The sequence below is a fragment of the Penicillium soppii genome (assembly GCF_028829465.1).
Source record: "Penicillium soppii strain IBT 18220 chromosome Unknown utg000005l, whole genome shotgun sequence".
Classification (NCBI taxonomy): domain Eukaryota; kingdom Fungi; phylum Ascomycota; class Eurotiomycetes; order Eurotiales; family Aspergillaceae; genus Penicillium; species Penicillium soppii.
In genome coordinates, this window is record NW_026643235.1 from 33,133 (window position 1) to 55,575 (window position 22,443).

General features: G+C 47.3%; 8 protein-coding genes across 8 annotated transcripts; 4 read left to right on the forward strand and 4 right to left on the reverse strand.

The window, feature by feature from the left end:
• Nucleotides 1-1,332: 1,332 nt before the first annotated feature.
• On the forward strand, nt 1,333-2,535 carry N7529_005445 (retrotransposon gag protein; the record flags this gene model as incomplete). Its single annotated transcript, XM_057240972.1, has 1 exon — nt 1,333-2,535. The coding sequence occupies one exon, from the start codon at nt 1,333-1,335 to the stop codon at nt 2,533-2,535; it is 1,203 nt and encodes a 400-aa protein (XP_057096331.1).
• Nucleotides 2,536-3,555: 1,020 nt separating this feature from the next.
• On the reverse strand, nt 3,556-3,828 carry N7529_005446 (HAT dimerization; the record flags this gene model as incomplete). The annotated part of the gene is made up of 1 exon (XM_057240973.1): nt 3,556-3,828. The coding sequence occupies one exon, from the start codon at nt 3,826-3,828 to the stop codon at nt 3,556-3,558; it is 273 nt and encodes a 90-aa protein (XP_057096332.1).
• Nucleotides 3,829-6,027: 2,199 nt separating this feature from the next.
• On the reverse strand, nt 6,028-6,363 carry N7529_005447 (uncharacterized protein; the record flags this gene model as incomplete). Its single annotated transcript, XM_057240974.1, has 1 exon — nt 6,028-6,363. One exon carries the CDS (start codon nt 6,361-6,363, stop codon nt 6,028-6,030), a length of 336 nt encoding a protein of 111 aa, XP_057096333.1.
• A 4,474-nt stretch (nt 6,364-10,837) lies between these two features.
• N7529_005448 (uncharacterized protein) lies at nt 10,838-11,416 on the reverse strand (the record flags this gene model as incomplete). The annotated part of the gene is made up of 1 exon (XM_057240975.1): nt 10,838-11,416. The coding sequence occupies one exon, from the start codon at nt 11,414-11,416 to the stop codon at nt 10,838-10,840; it is 579 nt and encodes a 192-aa protein (XP_057096334.1).
• Nucleotides 11,417-12,866: 1,450 nt separating this feature from the next.
• N7529_005449 (catalase) lies at nt 12,867-15,001 on the reverse strand (the record flags this gene model as incomplete). Its single annotated transcript, XM_057240976.1, has 9 exons — nt 12,867-12,997; nt 13,068-13,472; nt 13,539-13,911; nt 13,977-14,100; nt 14,155-14,162; nt 14,217-14,309; nt 14,365-14,599; nt 14,660-14,786; nt 14,842-15,001. 9 exons carry the CDS (start codon nt 14,999-15,001, stop codon nt 12,867-12,869), a joined length of 1,656 nt encoding a protein of 551 aa, XP_057096335.1.
• A 571-nt stretch (nt 15,002-15,572) lies between these two features.
• On the forward strand, nt 15,573-16,819 carry N7529_005450 (uncharacterized protein; the record flags this gene model as incomplete). Its single annotated transcript, XM_057240977.1, has 2 exons — nt 15,573-15,860; nt 15,935-16,819. The coding sequence occupies 2 exons, from the start codon at nt 15,573-15,575 to the stop codon at nt 16,817-16,819; spliced, it is 1,173 nt and encodes a 390-aa protein (XP_057096336.1).
• Nucleotides 16,820-17,917: 1,098 nt separating this feature from the next.
• On the forward strand, nt 17,918-18,402 carry N7529_005451 (uncharacterized protein; the record flags this gene model as incomplete). The annotated part of the gene is made up of 2 exons (XM_057240978.1): nt 17,918-18,275; nt 18,296-18,402. The coding sequence occupies 2 exons, from the start codon at nt 17,918-17,920 to the stop codon at nt 18,400-18,402; spliced, it is 465 nt and encodes a 154-aa protein (XP_057096337.1).
• A 2,504-nt stretch (nt 18,403-20,906) lies between these two features.
• Nucleotides 20,907-22,247, forward strand: N7529_005452 (ferric reductase family protein; the record flags this gene model as incomplete). Its single annotated transcript, XM_057240979.1, has 1 exon — nt 20,907-22,247. One exon carries the CDS (start codon nt 20,907-20,909, stop codon nt 22,245-22,247), a length of 1,341 nt encoding a protein of 446 aa, XP_057096338.1.
• Between the last annotated feature and the right edge of the window lie 196 nt (nt 22,248-22,443).

Here is a 22,443-nt window from a genome sequence, read left to right on the forward strand (position 1 = left end):
TTCCGTCTATTCTATCACTAAAAAACTTAAGTTATTATTCTAGGAGTTTTTAATCCTTCGATTATAACTCGAGATAGGCGTTTCCGTAGGCGTGCCCACGGGCATGCCCATAGACAAAAGACCCTTATAGCCAATCAGCTTATAAAGGATAGTAGGTCAACACTTGATTTATGATATATCAGATCTATACAAGCACCCCTTTTACTAGTAACCCTCTTTTTATATAGTCGCAACTTGCGACTCGCAAGTTGCCTAATATAAGTTAATATCATACACTCTCCCTTAGTCTTTACACTATCCCTTATATTATATTCACTATGTCCTAACCTAGTGCCTATACCGCAGGGCCCTCTTCGCTTCCTCCGAGCTCCTAACCAGACCTCTCCTACGTCGACGATATATTTAATGTGAAGGGCTGTAGCTGAATTGATTCAATTAGGGCTAGGCCAACATGCTGTTTACATTCATCTTGAGGAAAGGAACTATCTGACGCGGGGTTCTCCATAATAACCCCAGGTGTGGGTCACGTGGTAGCACGTGATATCCAATGGGCTCTAGCCCGTGACATTTAATCCCAACCTTGATCTAAATATTAATCCTAGTCTCTTTAACAGCTAACAGACTTCTATATCAGTAATAAAGTCTAAGTTCACTTAACCGGCCCTTCTTAATTGCTCCCTTAAACGTATCGGCCCCGATCGGAGAAAGCAGTTTATCCTCTACGACGCGATAAATAACACGTCTAAAGCAAAGTTTATTAAGTAGTGGCGCACAATAGTACGCGGCAGCGATACTAAGACATAATAAAGGCTACGATAGGATGCAAAACATATATCGGATGTCTAGGAGAACTTCGACCAGGTAGTATATTATTTTATAGGCAAACCTTTGGTTATATGTCGGACTTATAGGGCCACACTACCTTATCTAAGCGCGAAGTAAAGCGGCACTAATACACTAAAGCAGCATATAACCTTAGGTAGATGCTAAAAGGGTGGTAAAAGCAAGTCTATATTGTCACGGGCCAGAGCCCATTAGATATCACGTGCTACCACGTGACCCACACCTGGGGTTATTATGGAGAACCCCGCGTCAGATAGTTCCTTTCCTCAAGATGAATGTAAACAGCATGTTGGCCTAGCCCTAATTGAATCAATTCAGCTACAGCCCTTCACATACATTCATCTTCCGATTCGAATCGTTAAACACCACCGGAAAGCCCTAGAAACAACCATCTAGGCAATAACAGAAGAAACAATTCGTACCGTGGATCCCCACCGATCCACCCACGAAACACCAACGGAACGGAACGGAAGCAACCGAGCATAATCAATGGAGTCTCAGGAGCAACAACAGGTCCCTCAGTGGGCAGCGCTCATGATGCAGCGGCTGGAACAGAACCAGCAGGCACATGACCGTGCAATGGAACAACAGGCCGAGCGAATTAGAAAGCTTGAAGGACTAGTAGCACAGATCATAGTCAACAACAAAAACAACGGAATGGATGGTGGAGAGGATCGCCACCGATCCGCGACCGAAACGCCATCGGAACAGACGAACGAGATTCAGGAGGAGCCCCATCGCCTACCGCGACCAAGGCTCCCTGACCCCGCACTATTCGCAGGCAGCGTTAAGGACTGGCCTACTTGGCGAATCACGATAGAAAACAAGCTCGCGATTGACGGCCCAGCCATCGGGTCGAGATCCGCCCAGTTTGTTTACGTATTCTCACGACTGGAGAAGCTAGCATGGAAGAATACCGGAACGTTCGTGAAACACCGCCGGGACACTGCCGGACCAGAAGACCTGATTGGATACCTAGAGACCATTTATGGTGATCCGAACGCACAGGCAAGAGCAGCCCGTCGGCTCCACCAGATCACTCAGGCCGAGGGGACCGCCTTCTCTAAATTCCTGCCACGGCTAGAGAAGGAGTTCGCCGACGCTGGAGCTCTGGATTGGCCCGACGAAGCGAAACGACAGATCTTGCTAGGATCGTTAAATAGCACTATGAGCGGTCCGCTTATGAATCGTGGCATTCCCGCTACCTTTTCGGGACTTGTTAGCCGACTACATGAGATTAGCACGGATATAGACGCATTGAACAGCAATAAGCCGTCCTCACGTCGTACCGCGAAGCTAAACAACAGCGACGAAATGGACTGGACCCCGACGATTACAATCAACCGTACGGATGCCTATGAAGATCGTAGGCGTATCGGCACCGAGCAGCAGCCGAAACGGGCTCGGTGGGCTAGTGAAGACGAAATGCACGACCGCCGTCGAGAAGGGAGATGCCTTCGTTGCGGTAAAACAGGGTGCCGTATTGCTGAATGCCCTTACCTGCCGGCTAAAAGGCCGGAGTCGAACCGAGTAGCAGCTAGCTCTGCGAACGAAGAAGGTCGTTTCACCGCCGAATCGGAGGCGAAACCAAAACGAAAAACACGCGTGAGGAAGTCGAAACCAGTTGCCGAGAGCGAGTCGAGCAACGATGAATACGCGACAACCAGTAGTAGCGAGTCGGAAACCGAATAGGTCCTGTTCTGAGCTGCGAGTAGGAGCGAAAGGGGGTCGAGAAGCTAGCGATCCGACGCCGCATACAGTCCGGTTAGATGTGCCAACTGGCGTTCATCCAGTGTTCCACGTTGAATTGGTGCGGCCGGCTGCATCGGACCCGTTTTCGTCACAAATCGTTGACGATATGCAGCCGGCACCAATTGAAGTCGATGGCGAATTGGAATATGAGGTGGAAGAGATTCTCGACTGGCGAGAGAAGCGCGCTGGTCGAAACACGCAGATAGAAGTGTTGGTAAGATGGGCTGGTTATGCAGAGACGACATGGGAGAGATTGGACGTTGTAGAGAATTGTTCGGCATTGGATAGGTACGAGAAGCGATTCGGTCCCGTTCCGGGACCTTCTCGCCACCGGATCGACGACGACGGAGACATCGTTATCCCCGCTGTGAGATTACACCGTTGTTAAAGGGAGAGGAGGGGGTACTGTCACGGGCCAGAGCCCATTGGATATCACGTGCTACCACGTGACCCACACCTGGGGTTATTATGGAGAACCCCGCGTCAGATAGTTCCTTTCCTTAAGATGAATGTAAACAGCATGTTGGTCTAGCCCTAATTGAATCAATTCAGCTACAGCCCTTCACATTCTCGACTGGTCCCCTCGCCGTGGGCAGTGGTTCTCAGAGACACATTCCCTCGACGCACTGGTTCGCATGTGCGCACTGGCGCCCCCGTAGGTTTGACTAGACTGCGACATCGCCCATGGACGGGCTGGTGGGCATTGCCCATGGGCCTTATGTAAGCGGGCAATGCCCACCGTGGGCATGCCCATGGACGGGCCCTACCCTTAGGGCCTATAGCCCATGGGCGTCGTGGGCGCCCATGGGCCTTTTTAGTAAGCAGAATTCCTTGACCTCGTGACTTGCATTATTTGTGCATTTTAGCTCTGTATTTTTAAGTAATTTGATTACATGTAGACAGCAGTGGCATTGGCATACAGTAGGTTTAACAGGCATTTATTATAGACATACATTCACACTAATACGATACAAATTGATCATCACTAGGTTTGCCACGCTTCCTTGCTTCTCTTAACCCAGGGCGCCTTTGAGTGCCACTCTCATCTCCATAAAGAGGGAGATGAGGACTGCTCTCATCTTCGCTGTCGACTAGCTCACTTCTCTGTCGCTTCCGCGCACTTAGCACTATAGAAGGACAAGGAAGCTGACTCGCCATTACAAACTCGTGCTCGATCAGTCCGATAGGATCATTATCCTCGCAATCCTCACTATCGCTGATTGGTTCAGGCATATTAGTGGTAAGCTCAGCCTCTCTCTGTTCGTCTGCTTCTTGTATAGAATCTAAGGACATATCCTCATCGGGTAGATCTTCTATTTCAATGTCGAATTGGGTTCTACACCGGAACATTATGATATCCTGGACTGTCTTCGCACTCAGCCGCCCACGCCGGTAGTGGCAGACATCCCGTGCTGAATTAAAAAGACGTTCAACTCTAGCGCCTGTTGCGGGAATAGAGAGAGTGTCGCGAGCAACACTTGAGAGAATCGGGAATTCATTCTCATATTCCTTCCAGAATTGCAAAGGATCGACTTTTCTCCTTGCTATAATAGGTATAAGTATTCCCGCTCGTAATAACAGTGAATATAACGTACGCTTTTCAAGATATCTAGCGAGTTCGTGCTCTGATGTTGATAGATTGGAGTGAATGTGAGGCCGAAGGTCGAGGAGAGCGTCTAGGTCACTTGTACTGGCTAAGTGACGGTAGGGGGGTTGCTCTCCTCGTAGGGATTGTGTCTGGGTGTGTCTTTGGGCGTAAGGAGCTATGAACTGGCGAAGCGTTTCCTTGTACTGATCACTCCATTTTGTGTCGTTCTCCGACGTACCCCACGCCTTACTTGAGAAGAAGTGAAGCTTATGCTGGGGTGCAAGAATTGTTCTAATCGCGTAGAGACTACTATGGATCTCTTTCGTCTTTGTGTAGTAAGATGAAAGCTTTGCCATCCTAGCATTGAGGGCTTGTAGCATCGCCTTCTTCCAAGGTATGGTTTTCGGAGTGAGTCGTGCGATCGATTCCTCGAAGTGCTCGAAGAGGGCGTTATAAATACCAAAAACATGATGTACCGTTATTTCTTTGGTCTTTGAAAGCACTGTGGTAAAGCGGTAGAAAGGCTCTGTGATATACAGAAGGTAGTCGACCTGCCGCCATTCTGCCTTACTAAGTTTGTATTTCTGGGTCCCAATGTTATCACAGTATTCATCGTAGGGCTTGCTAAGGCGTTTCGCACGACGAAGCATTAGGAAGGTTGAATTCTAGCGTGTACGGACATCTTGGATAGGCGCAAGTTTCGTTCTATTGGTCTGGAGACGGAAGAAATCATCGCGACGTTGGGGGCTTGCATTAATGAACACAGCAAGCCCTCGAATCTATATATTTATTAGGTATGTTAAATAATAAAAATAGTAACATACTTACCTTAATAAGGGTTTGTACAATGACTTGTTCACTCTGGGAAGCACGGAGCGATCGAGCTTGGGCTTGGGCTTGGACATCTGAAACATTCCGATCTATAATATCGTTCTGGGGATCGGCCTTCACTGATCCAAGTAGCTCGCGAAGGCTTAGCTGGATAACATGTGCAAGACAAGGGATTCGAACAACCACTGGGCTATTCGGTAGTTCAAGGGAGTCAATAGAGTCTTGAACTGCCTGTACCAAAGTTGTGTTATTTGATGCGTTATCTGATGTAATCGCTAACACGCGATCAGTAATATCAAGCTTCTTAAAGATCTCTATAAGCACTTCACTTAGATTCACACCAGAATGCGCCCTATCAAGTGGTTCGAAACCAAGTAGGAGCTCACGGTAATTCCAGTCTCGGTCGATAAAGTACCCTGTGATCGCCATGAATGCTTGCTGAAAAGGCGATGTCCAGCAGTTAAGGGCGATTGAGAGCTTCGCATCTTTTGGTAAGGTAGCGAGAATTGTATGCTGCTCCTCATCGACCAATTTCTTTAGCCGGCGTTGAGCAGTGCGAGGATGGAGTAAAGTAGGTTTAGCTGGAGCCTTTTGTGCCATTCGAATCAAGGAAGCAAACTGTTTCCTCTCAAGTATCCGGAAAGGTAGGTTTAGACTGGTAAGACATTCAATCTGCTCTCTTTCCTATTTATCATTCGAGAATTTTGAGATATAAGAAGGCTCTAGTGCCTAATGTATAGTAGTGTTAGTTATCTTAAAGGGTATAATCATATAAGACTTACCGATATATGCTGTATAGTCTCTTTAATCGACCGTTGTGTAGACTTGCTTTTACCACCCTTTTGGCATCTACCTGAGGTCATATGCCGCTTTAGTGTGTTAGTGCCGCTTTGCTTCGCGCTTGGATGAGGCAGTGTGGCCCCACAAGTCCGACACATAACCAAAGGTTCGCCTGTAACATAATGTGCTACCTGGTCGAAGTTCTCCTAGACATCCGATGTGTGTTTTGCATCCTATCGTAGCCTTTGTTGTGTCTTAGTATCGCTGCCGCGTACTGTTGTGCGCCACCACTTAATAAACTTTGCTTTAGACGTGTTGTTTATCGCGTCGTAGAGGATAAACTGCTTTCTCCGATCGGGGCCGATACGTTTGAGGGAGCAATTAAGAAGGGCCGGTTGAGTGAACTCAGACTCTATCACTGATATAGAAGTCTGTTGGCTGTTAAAGAGACTAGGATCAATATTTAGATCAAGGTTAGGATCAAATATATCGTCGACGTAGGAGAGGTCTGGTTGGGAGCTCGGAGGAAGCGAAGAGGGCCCTGCGGTATAGGCACTAGGTTGGGACATAGTGAATATAATGTAAGGGACAGTGTAAAGACTAAGGGAGAGTGTATGATATTAACTTACATTAGGCAACTTGCGAGTCGCAAGTTGCGACTATATGAAAAGGGGGTTACTAGTAAAAGGGGTGCTTGTATAGATCTGATATATCATAAATCAAGTGTTGACCCACTATCCTTTATAAGCTGATTGGCTATAAGGGTCTTTTGTCGATGGGCATACCCGTGGGCACGCCCACGGGAATATGCCCAAACGCCCATCTCGAGTTACAATCGAAGGATTAAAAACTCCTAGAATAATAACTTAAGTTTTTTAGTGATAGAATAGACGGAATTTAGTGATATAAGCTCGTAGAATAAGAATTGTACTAATGCTCTTTCGATCTACCTATAAGAAATATACCTAAACGAGAGATGAAGCAGAATACATGAGTAGTATTTTACTTGTAGAAAATAGCAGGTATGTACCACTGACTTGAATATATATCTTCAAACTGTTACAGCATGATTTGATAAGTTAATAAAAATACCACACAACATGGTGTATTTCGATGAGGAATTTATTCCACGTCGTATCATATATATTATAGTTTTTCATATACTCAGATATTTCAATAAAATTTATGGATGTTGTAGATTAAAACCGCGATCTTATATGGAGTTGGCAAAACAGCTGTAAATAACAGTTATTTAATATGTCAAGTTAGCGAGTTATACGTCCATTTTGGGTGACTTTATGCAATGGTGGGCATAGTGGGCATGCCCGCGATGGGCATGCCCGTGGGCGGTGGGCGTTATGGACGGGCACTCGAAAATCCAAATAGCCCACCGCCCACCGTGGACGGGCGATGGGCACCTCCTAGGTGCCCATGGACGGGCGATGTCGCAGTCTAGGTTTGACATGCTCTTTGGGGTGCGAGGTCTCTGCCTTCGCACCCGCCGTTATTGAAATTTTTCACACACGCCGTACGCGACGATGGCCTATCGTCGTAACTTCTCGGTCGTGGCGTACGCAATAACGCTCTCTCTAGGCCTACGGATATACTCTCTCCGTGCCCTCCATCATTATAATTTTTCACACACGCCGTACTCGACGATGGCCTGTCGTCGCATTCCGGTCGTGGCGTCCGTAATGATGGGTCCGGGTCAGCGAGGCTACTACCTTCGCCCCCTTCGCCGCTGTAACTTTTCACACACGCACCCGCGGGTCGTGGCGTACGTAGCGACGGACTAACTAGGCCTGCGAGGATTCTTTCCTCGCAGCCTTCGTTATTGAAATTTTTCACACACACCCTTCTCGGTAGTGGCGTACGCAACGACGATTCTACTGGGTCTGCGAGGTCGCTACCTTCGCACCCTCCACTATTGTAATTTTTCACACACGCCGTACGCGACAATGGCTTCTTGTCGTAACTTTTCGGTCGTGGCGTACGCAATAGTGGCCTGACAATGCCAGTTGCTGGGTCCATTACTGGCCATCCCTTCTGAATCAACATGTTGATCGTAACTGCATCCCTAGGGGACTCTTCCCCTAGGCTACTTCGCAGCTTCTCCTGCAACGTTGGCAGTAGCGAGTTTTCCAAAAACTCCCCTTCCTTAGGTGCGTAGTCTGGTCGACGACTCGGCGCATCCGCAGGGTTATTCTTACCTGGGCGATGCTCAATCACAAAATCAAAGGCGGCTAGCTTCTCAGCCCACCTTGCCTGACGCCTATTCAGCTCCTTCGTCGTTATGAAGTAGCGCAGGTTGGCATGGTCAGACAGCACTACGACGGGAAACTTGCTCCCCTCCAAATAGTGTCTCCAGTGCTTAAACGATTCAACAATCGCAAGCAGCTCCGAATCGTGCGTTTCGTAGCGAGTTTCCGCCCCTATCATTTTCCTCGAGAAATATGCGATAGGGTGCCAGCGGCCTTCGTGGTCCTGCTGGCTCGCTATCCCTGCGATTGCGAACCCCGAAGCATCGGGTTCGATCCTAATCGGTTTATCAGGGTCGAAGTGTGCGAGGACAGGCGCGCACGTAAAGCGCCGCTTCAGTTCCTCGAAGGCCTCTCTGGCCTCTGGTGTCAACTGGAATCCCTAGGTGCGCTTATTCAAGCCTTTCACCCCTCCAGTCTTCTTAGTTAGCGCGGATAGCGGCGCCGTAATGCGCGAATATCCTTCGATGAATTTCCGATAGAAATTCCCGAAACCCAGAAATGCCTGGATATCAAAGACAGACTTTGGTTCTGGCTATCCTAGGATATTCTGAATGCGCGCAGGTTCCATAGATACCCCCTCGGGTGATATCACGAACCCTAAGAAATTGACAGACTTCGTGTGAAATGCGCACTTCGACAGTTTAGCGTATAGCTTAAACGTACGGAGCCTCTCTAGCACCATTCTCACATGTCGAGTGTGCTCTTCCTCAGTTTGCGAATATATAAGAATATCATCGAGATAAACTACATAGCAAACGTCGAGCAAGTCACTCAGTGCGCGGTTAATGTACGACTGAAAGGTCGCAGGTGCGTTAGCCAGCCCAAATGGCATGACTGTATACTCAAAATGTCCGTAGCGGGTACGAAACGCTGTTTTCCACTTATCACCTTCGCGAATGCGAATCCGGTGATAGGCGTCTTTTAGATCTAATTGCGTATAGATCTTCGCACCTACGAGACGGTCCATCGTCTCGCCTACCAAGGGTAACGGATATCGGTTCTTGATCGTTAACTCGTTCAAACCCCGGTAGTCTACACATAGTCGCAGCGAGCCATCCTTCTTCGGCACGAAGATAATAGGCGCTCCAGCTGGACTCTGAGAAGGCCTAATCCAGCCTCGCCGTAGACACTCGTCTATATACTCTCTCAGAACTGCGAGCTCTTTCGCAGACAGAGGGTAGATCGGCTTATGCGGGGGTTGCGCACCCTCTTTCATATCGATCGCATGATCATGATCCGCATTCTCAGGTAGTCTTTCTGCGTTCGCAGGATTAAACACATCCTCAAACTCCGCATACTGCATAGGGAGCGCTCCTCCACCCGTTACCGCAGCAAAGAACGGAATCGCCCTGTAAAGTATAGGGGGGTTCTAGTGTTTACAGGATAGGGCCTGTCAACTAGGTAAGACGAAGATGGCTCCGGAACAGATGTATTATGTGAATAGTACAGAGACTGATTCTTGGGGAACTTCCCGGTCCCCAAGAATGGACTATTTATCATTGATAGGAGCGGGGTAGAGTGGCGGTCAGGGTACGCTCTGTGATCGACAGTGACACGCTGGCGATAACCCGTCTCTATGACAGGACTTCTGAAGAGTCAGGATCCACTCCGTTACACGCCCTCTCCCCAGCGAGGAAGCGAGGATACACCGCTAGCGCATTTGCCCCAGAAAAAATATCTGTCATACAGGCGGCCGCAGTTATCCTTTCCGCTCCCCGATACGAAGTGCGATAGCGCCAGGTGCGCGTTCGCCAGCAGATATCTGGATTAACATCTGTTAACCAGTCTATGCCGATGATCATGTCGAACCCCGACATATCAACGGCCTCGCAGGTTAATTCGTGGTTTCGCACCACGCCTGCGCTATCACGCATCTCTAAATCTAGATCGTGCGCGCCGTACGACTGGACATCATGTCCGTCTATCGCAATAACAAGTCGAGGGGGCGTAGCACTATCTTCGCAGTGCTGCTTAGCCTAGCGCTGATGGACAAAACTCCGCTGAGCTCCACTATCAATCAACGCCCTTGCGAGTTGAGTTCCCTCGCGGGTCGACACTTCGACCTCGCACTTAAAGGCCCATTCGCTTCGCCTCTCTGTCTTTAAGCCTAATGCTGCGGCGAACCCATGCATTGGCTTTAACCATTTTTTGTCTTAGGTGACTGATCCATAGGTGCACTTGGACAACTGTGTGCATAATGCCCTTTTTTCTGGCAGTGGTGGCAAGTGATGTAGGGGTGCGAGGTCGCACTCGTGTCGAGGTGATCCTCCCTTTTCCGTTTAGAACCCCTGTTTCTTTCATCACTGCCGCCATTGGAATTCTTTTTATGGTTCCGGCCCCTGCGAGCCATCCCCGCGGGCCGTGGTCCCGTGTTCGATTTCGCACGGGTGCCCGAATTATCGTTTGTAATTCGCGAACTAAGGTTGGCATCATTTTTGCTCTCAAACCTAGTCGCTTCATTTTTTGTTGCTCGCTTCCTTTCTGGGATCTGCGATTCAATAGTGCAAAGGTGCGCGATATAGCCGTCGTATGTTTCTGGCTGTTCCGGGTATTTCATGGCCTCGGATCGCACCTGTTCTTGCACCTTCGCCCATAGGTGTTCCTTGCGATGTACGTCTCCGTACGGGTGTCGTAGGCGTCGATGGATCCCATCTAGCTGCGTTGTAAATTCACGAACACTCTGGGTTGGTTTCTGATACGCTCGGTGATAATCTCGCACAGCATCGCGATAGATACTTTCGGGATCGTTAACGAAGCGTAGGCAGAAGTCCTGGAATTCTTCCTAGGTCGGCTGTCGGGTGAGCTTCTCAACGTGAGATTGCCACTCGTTATGTCTGTCGTCCGCGAGGTACTGCGAAGCTGCGAGCACCTTGTGCGGCGAATATGCGAACCAGACAGGGTGCGTATCGAAGTAGTTACGCAGCCTATTCTGGAACGTGTCGTATTCCTGGGTCGAGCGACCGTGGAACGTTTTGATGCGAGTATCCTCACGAGGCGCGTGAAGTCTGGTAGCCTCAATACGTCGCAGTGCGAGGGTCTCCGGGTCGAGATCCTCGCTACGAGTCTCATCCTGCGAGGGGTTGTTTAACCCTTTGAGTTTCTGGATGATTTCTCGTTTCTTTTTCTCTGCTTCCTTCGTAGCGAGCTCCTTCTCGAGCTCTTCCAGGGTCAGATTTTCGTAATCAACCTCCATGTCCACCGTACCGTGAGCGGTACCTTCTTCGGAGGAAGTGTCGTGCCGCGCAGGTTCACTCTGCTGAGTCGGCACACCGATATCGATCGGGAAATCATCGTCTCCTTCGATGACTAGGCTCGGGTTCTGGCTTCGCGCCTGGAAACGGGTACGGTGAGGGTGCGACATGGTTGCGAAGGTCCTTCTATCGGGCAAATCCGAAGTGTTTTGAGCGATTAGAACTGTAAGACCCCGTTACGAGGGTCTTGGGACTTAGGTGGATTCGGGCAATAGAATGGAGAAAGCAGTAGACAGGTTCAATGCTGAACTAATCGCTGGAGTCCAAGACTCCAGCCTCTGAACTGTTTATATACAAATGTGGGGTCATGTGAGGTCATGAGCCCTCGCATTGCGGGTCTCAGCCCTGGGTCTAGTTCGCAGGTGCGAACTGGCCATCTCGCAGTCTCACACAGACTGCGAGATATATATCGTCAGACCTGCTTAGTACTTGGGTCCTGACAGTTCTATGAAGTTTTTGCCTTTAAAGATAACGTATAGTGGGAGCGCTCGCCCGGAGGCGCAAATTGTTTCAATAACAGTCACCCATTCGCGATTACCAGCTTGTAAAACGCCCCTCCGACCGGTATAAAATGACTGTGTGATAATCTTCGTTGTTGCACTAACTCCCATCGCAAATCCCGATTCGTCAAAGTTGTAGATATCATCGGAAGTAATACCATATTGGGCAATCGTTTTTTCAACAAGCTTAAACCACTCAATAATGATATTTGGATCTTCCATTAAGGCGCGTTTATAGTCATATTTGCGAGAGAATCGACTAGAAAGCTCGGGATGTCGTTTAATGTATTGTGTTGGCCAATTCTTACTAACGGTCTGGGGGGCATGATCTCTACGGTTTTCGAGTAGTAAAATAGCCATATCTCTTAATATGGCGATCGTGAGAGCAGCACCTCTATGATCTATAGAGATTAACCAATCCTAGATTGATTCCTCTTCTAATTAGGTGAATTTATGGCCTATAGCCCTTATGCCAGACCAACTGGTTACCCCTTTCATCCGGTCTTATAGCGTAGATCGCGGGACTTCGAAAGAGCGAGCAGCAGCAGTAACGGAGGTAAACCGGCCATTTTTGATAGCCTTAATTGCTAGTAGGACTCTGCCTTCCTGCTTAACTGATTTCTGAGCTTTTTGACCGCGGATTAGAGGCATGGTAGGTGTTTAAAAATAGGAGGCTTGGTGAGGGGAAGCAAATTTGAAGTGCCTGCCGGAACGGCCGGGATGCCGGAACGACCAGGATCCACGTTATAAATTGCCAGAACCAGGGGTAATAAAAGACAGAGCATTCATACATTCTTATTGGCCAGGGCGAGTGAGCATACCGACATAAAGGAAAACCCTAACCTGCAGTCAGGGCTGACTGCAGGTACCCCCGTGAGATAGGGCATTGGACTGAACTTGGGTCGAATGGCCTCTATTGGATGGAATTGGCAGTATAGAAATTTTTTTTAAAAAAAGGAAAGAATTCATTCTCATCGTAATCATTCCAATCTCTCTCATCAAGATCCATCTTTAGTGATGATCTCATCCTCTCGCGTTACCTCCGTCGTCATATCAACCATCACATGGGAAGAGAAGAATTATCCATCTGTCCGTACATGGCTTTCGCAGCCTGGCACTTTTTGAGGACAAGACCCTCTGTTCGATTTTGCACAGCACTGGCAAGATCGCCATTGATTTTCCTGAAGAGCGCTGGAAAGGGAGTTAAAACATCCTAAGTCAATCATCGTATCTTAATTATCAAAAGGAGGTTTCAACATACCATAAGTCTCCTGTCTGACTCCCTTATTCGCACCAGACAGAGAAGAAGCAACATTATAAATAAAATTACCCTGCTGGTCCGGTCCCATATCAGCCAATTGATTCCAGTAATCACGCGGCTGGTCAAAGTCCGAATCGGTGATTTGACTCTGGAAGTTGGTCACATTTCCAATCCATCGCATGTGCTGCTCGGCAGTCTGCCGATACTGAGCTGGCTGCACAATCTGAGGTCCGTTATAGTTGGGGAAGTAGTTGGGCAGATTGCCCAAATTGATGATGTTGTTGGCCCCGTCACGACGAGTGGGGTTGTATGAGTAGAAGGGCCGGTTGATGGGGAGTTGAGGGAAGTTGATTCCAAGTCTATATCGTTGAGTGTCACCGTAAGGGAATAAGCGGACTTGGACGACTGGTTGAACAATTAATAAGATGGATGGATTCCACTTCATGTTTTAACCTCAGTGGGACAACATACTAGGGTCCGCAGAGACATCCCATCCAGGAACAAGATTAGCGACTTGAAACGCGGATTGCTCAACCTCTGTAAAGTAATTTTTCGGATTGCGATTCAAGGTTATCTTGCCGAACGGAATGAGAGGAAAATCACTCTCGGGCAACTCTCGGGTTGCATCGAATATATTTACTGGGGAACTTTCTGCATCCTCGGGATTGATAATCTGTGCATACACCGTCCACGACGGATAGTCTCCCTTGTCAATGGCCGCGTATAAATCGCGAGTTGAAAAGTCAGCATCCATTCCTACAAGAGTCGTCATCTGATCGTGAGTAAGATTCCGCACGCCTTGATCGGTTTTGAGAACGATTCGAACGTATTTAAATTCACCGGTCTTCATTCATACCTAAGTAGTTAGTACAGAACCTGGGTATAGAAGAAAGGAGTGAGGATATTGACCGGTTGTGTGAATTTGTATGTGTTGATGCTATGGATATCAGTGTAGCGGTACGACAGTGGAGTTCCCTGATCACTGAACAGCCGCATAAGGAAATTAAGCCCTTCTGCATTGTGGTTAAAGAAGCTGGACGGTCACCAAATCAGTATTTAGCCAGGAAAGCATGATGCATTAACTTACTCCCAGAACTACGTAGAAGTCAGAATAATAATATAGAGCAAAGCGAAAGAGGTGTTACAAACTGCAGTTTCATTTTTCAAGTTACTCGAGGGGTCTCGCTTTTGCGCGTGGACGAGAGATGGGAATTTTGCAGGATCCCTGATTTGAAACATCGGCTAGAAGTAGAATAGTCAGAGTTGCATTTTCAGAGACAGACAATGGACGACCAACCGCTCCGAAAAATAACCAATCCAGATTGCCTTCTTCTGTATAGAACTTAAATGCAAATCCTCTGGCATCGCGAACATTGTCTGCGGAGCCCTTTTCGCCAGCAACTGTGGAGAACCGGGAAAACAGCGGCGTGGTCTTGCCCACCTGATTAAGAAATGCTAAACTGGTGTAATTGGAAATGTCATGGGTTGTTTCGAAGACTCCATATGCACCAGCGCCTTTGGCATGGACAATTCTGGACACAGTTAGTTTAGAGTGCACAAAAAGGATATCCTCTACCTTAAGCTTTCCTCACCTTTCTGGGATTCTCTCATGCGTGATATGGGTCAAAACATCAATCAAATTAATATCTTGAAGAAGAAGATTGCCATTGAGCTGATTCCCTAATCGTAAGGTGCCGAGTGGATTATCAATTGGACATCCTATAAATCATTAGTTAGGAAATCTCAAAACTTGCATTCGGCTTTTGCTACCCACCATTGGGAAGAGTATAATAGTCTGCTCCGGGAGGAGGCAATTTTTGTGGGTTACTACCAGCAGGGGTGAAGAACGCATCTGGGGAGCCATCGGAAGTGTCGATGGCATTAGTAAGGTGAACAGTTGTAAGAATAATACATAAAAGATAGGTGCAAAGCATGATGAAGACTGTCACCTTGACTTAACTTGAACTGATTGCGATTGAGATTGACCTGAGCCCTTTTGCCGGCTCTTCTTGTGTTATTATCTCAGTTCTTTATACAACCTCGCCCTTGGAGTTGAGACTTCTTGTGCTACTTCCAATGTCACCTTATGCTAACGCTGGAGAAAATGTTACCTCTCCAGTGCAAGGGATACAATTCACGTAGGCCGTCTGAAAACTGGTCCCCTTGCATCTATAACGTTGCAACGCGTTCTTGAAAGTGTTCAAATCTATCCAACCTCAAGAAAACTGTATCTCTGCTGTAAAATGACTCTCGCACGCAAATTACAGCAGATTTTCTGCATGATACCTCCCTCATTCTCACCGCTGCCTCGCAGAAAGCTGTAAGGTAAGGGCTCTATGTCACATAGTTTGGCACTCAATTCATTGGGGGCGGACTTAGATAAAAGGCAACTTTTCGCTTGGAGTTCTGTTTCCATTTGGCTTTCGAGTAATCATTCCTACGGAGTACTGCCTTCGACAGATTTTGACATCTCATCTCTTCTTATTGTAACTTGAGTACCGCAATATGCTCCTCTCGTTCCCATTTCTAACCAGCGCAATTGCGCTCACTGCCTTTGCCTATGGAGCTGCCTTCGATCTCCAGATACATTCTGGGGATGCCAAAGCAGTCTACACAATGACCAATGAATCACCAAACCAGGTTGTTGCATTTCCGGTATTGTCTGGCCACCAGCTGGGCCCCTCACAGTCATTTCCCACTGGTGGAAATGGCGCAGTGGCCGTGGTAACCAATGGGACTCAGAATTTTCCCGATTCATTAGCCAGCTCCCACAGCGTCCTGGTGTATGGAAACGTGAGTTGAGGGCATGTTCTCGTTCATATTCTTCATTGACCGAGCTTTATTTAATCTTTTTTTACGCACCGCAGTATCTCTTCAATGTTAATTCAGGTTCCAATTCAATCTCCATGTTTGAGATATCACCTTCAGACCCGACCAGTCTCCAACTTGTGGGTGTGTACAACACTCCAGGAGACTTTCCAAACTCCCTTGCAGTGCACAACGATACCATCTGCGTGGGCCACTCTGGAACACGGACTGGAGTGAGTTGTGCGAAATGGAAGGCAGATAACATTGGATTCTTTGATGGTCTACGCATCTTGCCACCTCATACGAACCAGACTGTTCCTCCTAATGTCAGCTTTGATATTTCTGTTTTAACCGAGATTGTCTTCACCTGGAGTGGATCTTCCCTGGTCGGCATGTCCACTGGCAATGCTTCCATGTCACAAGGTGTGATAGGAATATGGTCTGTGGACTCAGATGGAAAGGTCGCGCAGGATGGAACCCTAGCCGCACCCATCGGGATGACCATACCTTTCGGCGCAGATCCAGTCCCAGGTACCTCCAAGCTCTTTGTCTCAGACGCGATGCTTGGCGCCTTTGTGATTGATGTAGAGTCCCCAGACTCACTCCTGTCAAAATCTAAGGTCGAGGACAAATTTGCGACTTGCTGGGCACAATTTTATCCGAGAACAGGCCATGGATATGTCACCGACGTGCAGCGAAATATGATTTCTAAGGTGGATCTGGGGACAGGTGCAGTTTTGCAGGCGATTGAGCCACTTAACAGCTTTGATGGTTATATGGACTTCAGGATTGTGGGGGATGCTCTTTATGCTCTGGCTGTCCAGGTCGATCCTCATGCACACTTTATCACGGTATTTGATCTGACCTCGGATATTTTCGACGGACAGAATGTGACGATTGAGGGAAGCAATGGGCATGTTCAAGGGCTGGCTGTTTTTGTTTGATATCTTCTTGAATGTCAGGCTTCACCCGCCTAGTTCCTGTCGCCCAGTTGATGCAGCAGTCCTTTCGTTCTGGCCGCCTGATTTGATGGACTCGTTCATAATGCTCCCTATATAACATCGTTGTGAGACCTAGTCAGTGTCCTATCGATTTCTATCTTTGATTCATGGTTCCTGTATACGTAGTCAACATCAGACCCGTGGGATTAGGTAATAGCTGTAAACTCAACTTCCCGTATAAGATATACCCTTTCCATTGTTTCCTTGTATCGCAATGAGTTTTTAAGATGCTATCTTCAATATTCTGTTCCACGGACTGGAAATAAGCAATAATCGAATCCGCTCCTCGTCGGGTATTTCTGCCCTATTAGAAACGCTTGATGATCTCATACCAGCGTTGTACTGTATGTAATAGCAACGACATATCACTCATCATGGGCGCTGTTCTCTTCCATATATTCGGACTGCCTTCATTTTTAAGTGTCAACGCCCCAACTGTATATTATTGTGTAATTACTTCTCGTATATGGAAGTCTTTGCAAATTTCAATCATGCTACATCAATTTGACGCTACATCAACTTGACGGAAGGCAAGTATAACTTACCCCTTACGTATGTCATCTACGGTCACGTCACAGCAGCTCCATGGGTGCAGCAAACTGAACAACTGCGCATTTCCCAATAAGCAAGGGAGTGTGATGGAAGTGAGCTGGCATTTGCAGTTATACATGTAAATAACCAGGCAGAGATACTGCGAACGACCAGGTATATCATTGGATGTGGCACTGGCTTCCCCTTTTCTCTCTCTTCTTTTCCCTATCAATAAAAAACCGCACTTATTCCTTTTCAGTCGACTACACTGTATTCACCCCTGATAGATGACACAAAGCTACAACAATGGACAATGCCTTTCAACCAGAGGATACTGGTAACCCTCGAAACTGGCCTATATGGAAAAAGACAATAATTTCCATTATTGTTATGTTAACCGCATTTTCTATGTGAGCGATCCTTCTGTTTTTACCTTGTATGTGGTACCTGTTAACCCATGGTCTAAGGTCTGTGTCCAACTCGATATATATTCCGACTGTTCCATATATCATGGAGCAGTTTCATGTCACGAACTCAGTGGCATTGCTCCCCATGACAGTCTATAATGTTGGACTTGCGCTGGGTCCAATATTTGGTGCGCTTTCCGAGTCATATGGTCGACAAATCATGTACATTGCCTCCATAACGGGGGCGCTCGTGTTCACGGTTGTTGGGGCATGGACCACGACCTTCTACGTAATCGTGCTTACGCGATTTTTGACCAGTTTGTGCGGAGCTCCAATGATTACAGTCGCCATGGGCACATTGAATGATGTATGGGATGCGAAGGTTAGCCGTGTGGGGGCAATACTCAATTTTCTCTTGACGAGTATAGCCATCTGGGGTACGGAGATCGGTTCCCCTATTGGTGAGTTCATTCTCACTCAGGTCCACGATTGGAGGTGGATATTCCGAAGCATTGCAATCTTGTTTTCAATCTGCGGTTTGGTCTGGCTGTGTCCAGAGACGCACGGAACAGAGATCATCCGCCGTAGAAGACGAAAATACCGATTGTCGGGAGGAAGGGAAGACGGACGAACCAGGAGACTAGGTTCGAATCTATGTCTAGCAATCAGTCAACCACTTCATATGGCCTTTGTAGAGCCACTGATTCTCTCGACTTCACTTGTCTCCTCGTTTGCTCTATCAGTTGTCTTCTTCTTCTATGTGGGGTTTCCCCTTACATATTCGGCAACTTATCATTTCTCGCCGTACCAAACTTCCCTCGCCTATCTGTCCATGTTCATTGGCAGCCTTGTTGCATTCTTTGCAAATATCCTCATATACGAGGTGTTCTACCCTAATGCAAATATTAAAGCGGAGCGTAGTGGGCAAATTATAGATCCTGATCGGCTGCTATATCCAGTCATAGCTGGAGGGATATTTATGTCTTTGGGATTGTTCTGGTGAGTTTTTCCATCATGGCTGCATTTGGACACATAATCTTACAAGCCATTTATCTAGGTTTGCTTGGACTATTAACCGAACGATACATTGGATTGTTCCTCTCCTGGCTAGATTGCCTTTAGGTGCTGCGTATTTTATGATCTCGGTCAGTGGTATTTATTTTCCGTTGTTTCTTTATTATTACTCGAAGACATAATATTCCTATTTGTGAAAGCCACGTGCTAACTGGAGCTTCATATTAGTTTGGGTGGCCCAAATACAAGAACGAAATCTACGGCCCCGAATTTGGAAGCTCATCCTTTGCAGTAGAGAACTTTTTGCGCTTCATTCTATCCAGTTGCATGCCACTGATATCTTCCCCATTAATTCAAAAGGTTGGACCCCAATGGGCAGTTTCTTTACTTGCATTTATCTCCCTGGTTTTCGTGCCCATTCCCTGGGTCGTTTATAAATACGGTGCTAGGAGCCTGAGGACTCCGGGACTACAAACGAATCATCCTTCTCGGTGATTGTATACCCATTAACTTTTTTTCTTCTTTTTGAAGAGTTCTGTTAGGTAGTGTAGCGATATGTGTTCGCGTATATAGAAACTATCCACACAAATAATACCATAAACCTGTTATATAGACCGACGAGAAAAGACAATAAGAAAACCCCTTATCTAATGAACCTTTTGAATCTGATCCATGCTGGAAAGCACTTCCAAACGTAACCCCTAGATTCAGGGAATCAGGGCGGGGCGAATAACTCCAACCAGGGTCATCCTACGGTCCGATTACCCTTCTTGCTTGAACAGTGCGGCACCTGTTATAGGAGGAAATTGGTTGGTATACAGCTTTTCAACAAGGGCTCCTTACTCCTGAAGAAGGGCTCCTTACTCCTGAATAAGGGTTCCTTACTCCTGAAGCTGCTGAGGATAATAATGGGTTTAGACCCTCTGCAAAAGCTCCCTTCTACCGCTTTTCAGAATATTGAAGCCCCATGATGGTCCATGCCTAATAGTAATAGAACAAACAAAACAAGAACAAGCAAAAGAAATGGAATGAAAAGAAATGCGCGGTTGCATTTAAACTCATAACGTTTAGATACTACCTCACTATATACAACACTAGGCAAGGAGGTTTCCTGTTTCAGAGCATTGAGTAGGCTTACATTTTACAGGCATGCAATATTCAGCGGCATGATAAGCGTGAAGAAACTTGGGATACTATGCAACTCCTGATGATGAACTTGTGCTACGCCGACACATACCTGAAGACCCTTGCGTAGAACACTTATTGGTCGAGAGATGCACTCTGAAAAGTCTGGGAGCATGTCTACTAACACCATCTAAGGTTCTTACCCAATGATACTCCATTTTGGCATTTACACGTACGATGGAAGAATGGCTCATCATACTGTTGCCTACCCTGTTTTTCACATCGCTATACTGCGGTACACACAAACTTGCCAACCGACCTGACTGGCAAGGGTTGAGCCTGCGCCGCGCCACCTGTCCTCCGATTTCATTCCGTGAGAACAGAATAACAAAGAAACAACCACCTGATTACTGTTCATTTTATTCTTTGTCATTGCAATGCCAGTCGCTGAACGCCGTAATGTGCGGGGTTACTCTCGACGGCCATATAGCACCAATGCTTCATCTATTGATGAATACTCTAGAGGTCTTGCAGGAGTTGACATACCAAGAGACGTTTTATTGTCTCGGGTAATGGGGCTAGTATTTCTCTCGGTGTGCTTATGTGTGCTTTGTGTGCGTACCGCCCAGTGGATTCATGCCTATCTTCGAAAAGCCACCTCTGTTGTGTTCTCAGCGCACCAGAACTTCTGGAGTGTGGAGTCGTCCGCTCTATGGGCCAAAGTTAAGAGACATGTACTTTACGCCCCATTGATTGGAAAACGACATAATAGGGAAATAAAATTGGGAGGACTCAATGTGGCTACGATACCATCCAGGCTACACACAATCGTCATCCTGTCCTATCTTGCGAGTCAAGTGATATATTGCACCTATTTGAACTATCAGGACAATGAAAGGGCCGCTCTGGTTGCCGAATTACGAGGCCGATCCGGAACACTGGCAGTCCTGAACATGATTCCTCTCTTCCTTCTCGCGTGTCGAAACAACCCTTTGATCCCTCTTTTACAAATCAACTTCAACACGTACAACCTCTTACATCGTTGGCTCGGCCGCGTTGTGGTCTTCGAGGTCATAACGCATGTGATTGCCTGGGGGTTCAATGCCACCCATGAGGGAGGGCTCAATTACACGCTCTGGCGGATTCGAACGACATCATTCTTTCAATGGGGTTGTGTCGGAGCCTTTTCATTTGTCTTCCTACTGACTCATTCCGTTTCTCCCATTCGACATGCATTTTACGAGACCTTTCTCCACCTTCATCAACTCGCTGCCTTACTGGCGTTTATCGGGGTGTATATGCACCTAAATCTGGATACTCTTCCTCAATTGGCATGGCTCAAGGTGATTGCCGTCCTTTGGGGTTTGGAACGCACCATTCGGATCGCTCGCTTGGTGTATCTCAACTATTCGCTCCGAAATGGCCAAACCAAGGTGATTATTCAAGCCTTGCCATCCGAAGCATGTCTTGTCACTTTTCGTCTCCCAAAGTCTATTCAGATTAACCCCGGTTGTCATGTGTATGTCTATATCCCTAAGGTCTCGTTATGGATGTCTCACCCCTTTTCCGTCGCGTGGGCCGAACCTCAAAACCACAAGTCGACAACCAATCAATCCTTGTTCTCAACTCCGCAGACTGAGTACAGTTTAGAACCAGTGGCCCAAAATGCGACCACAGTCGAATTTACGACTCTCTCATTGATCATCGTTTCCCGCCAGGGTATGACTCGTCGACTGTACCAAAAAGCCCGCGCATCTCCAGGTCAAGTTCTCCATGGAACCGGCTTTGTCGAAGGGCCCTACCCTTCTAGTCCTTCCAGTATGGGGAGTTACGGAACTGTCGTTCTCTTCTCAGGTGGTGCGGGTGTTACACATCATCTCATGTACGTGCGCGAGCTAATCCATCAGGCGTCGAACGGTCAAGCTGCCACTCAAAAGTTGTACCTGATCTGGTGTGTTCGAAGCTCGGAGCACCTCTGCTGGATACAAAGTTTCTTAGGCCCGCTCCTGGAGCTGTCTCACAGCCGGCAGATTCTGAATATTAAGCTCTTTGTTTCCCAGCAATTTGAGATCCACCATATCAACTTCATCTGTCCTACGACAAGTGTGATAGAAGTTTCCCCCACTCGCTGCCGGCCTGCTACTGTGTTGAATCAAATTCTATCGCACCGAGTTGGTGCTACTATTGTATCAGTTTGTGGGTCCGGCCGTTTCTCGGATGACGTTCGTGACGCTGTGAGGAGGACTGGACAATCCGCTGTGGTGGACTTTGTTGAAGAAGCCTTTAATTGGTAATCAATATTTTCAATTTTGATTTGCCTTTTGCCAAAAAAGACACCATTTCCTTCAATGGGATGCTGTCATAACCGTATGCTACGCATACAAGAGACCTTTGACAATACAAGTATCGACGTTTATATATTTCAGGGAAAGGGGGAAACGCTCGCAGAAATTATACATAACAAAACAAAGAATCACTGTTACGAGCCAA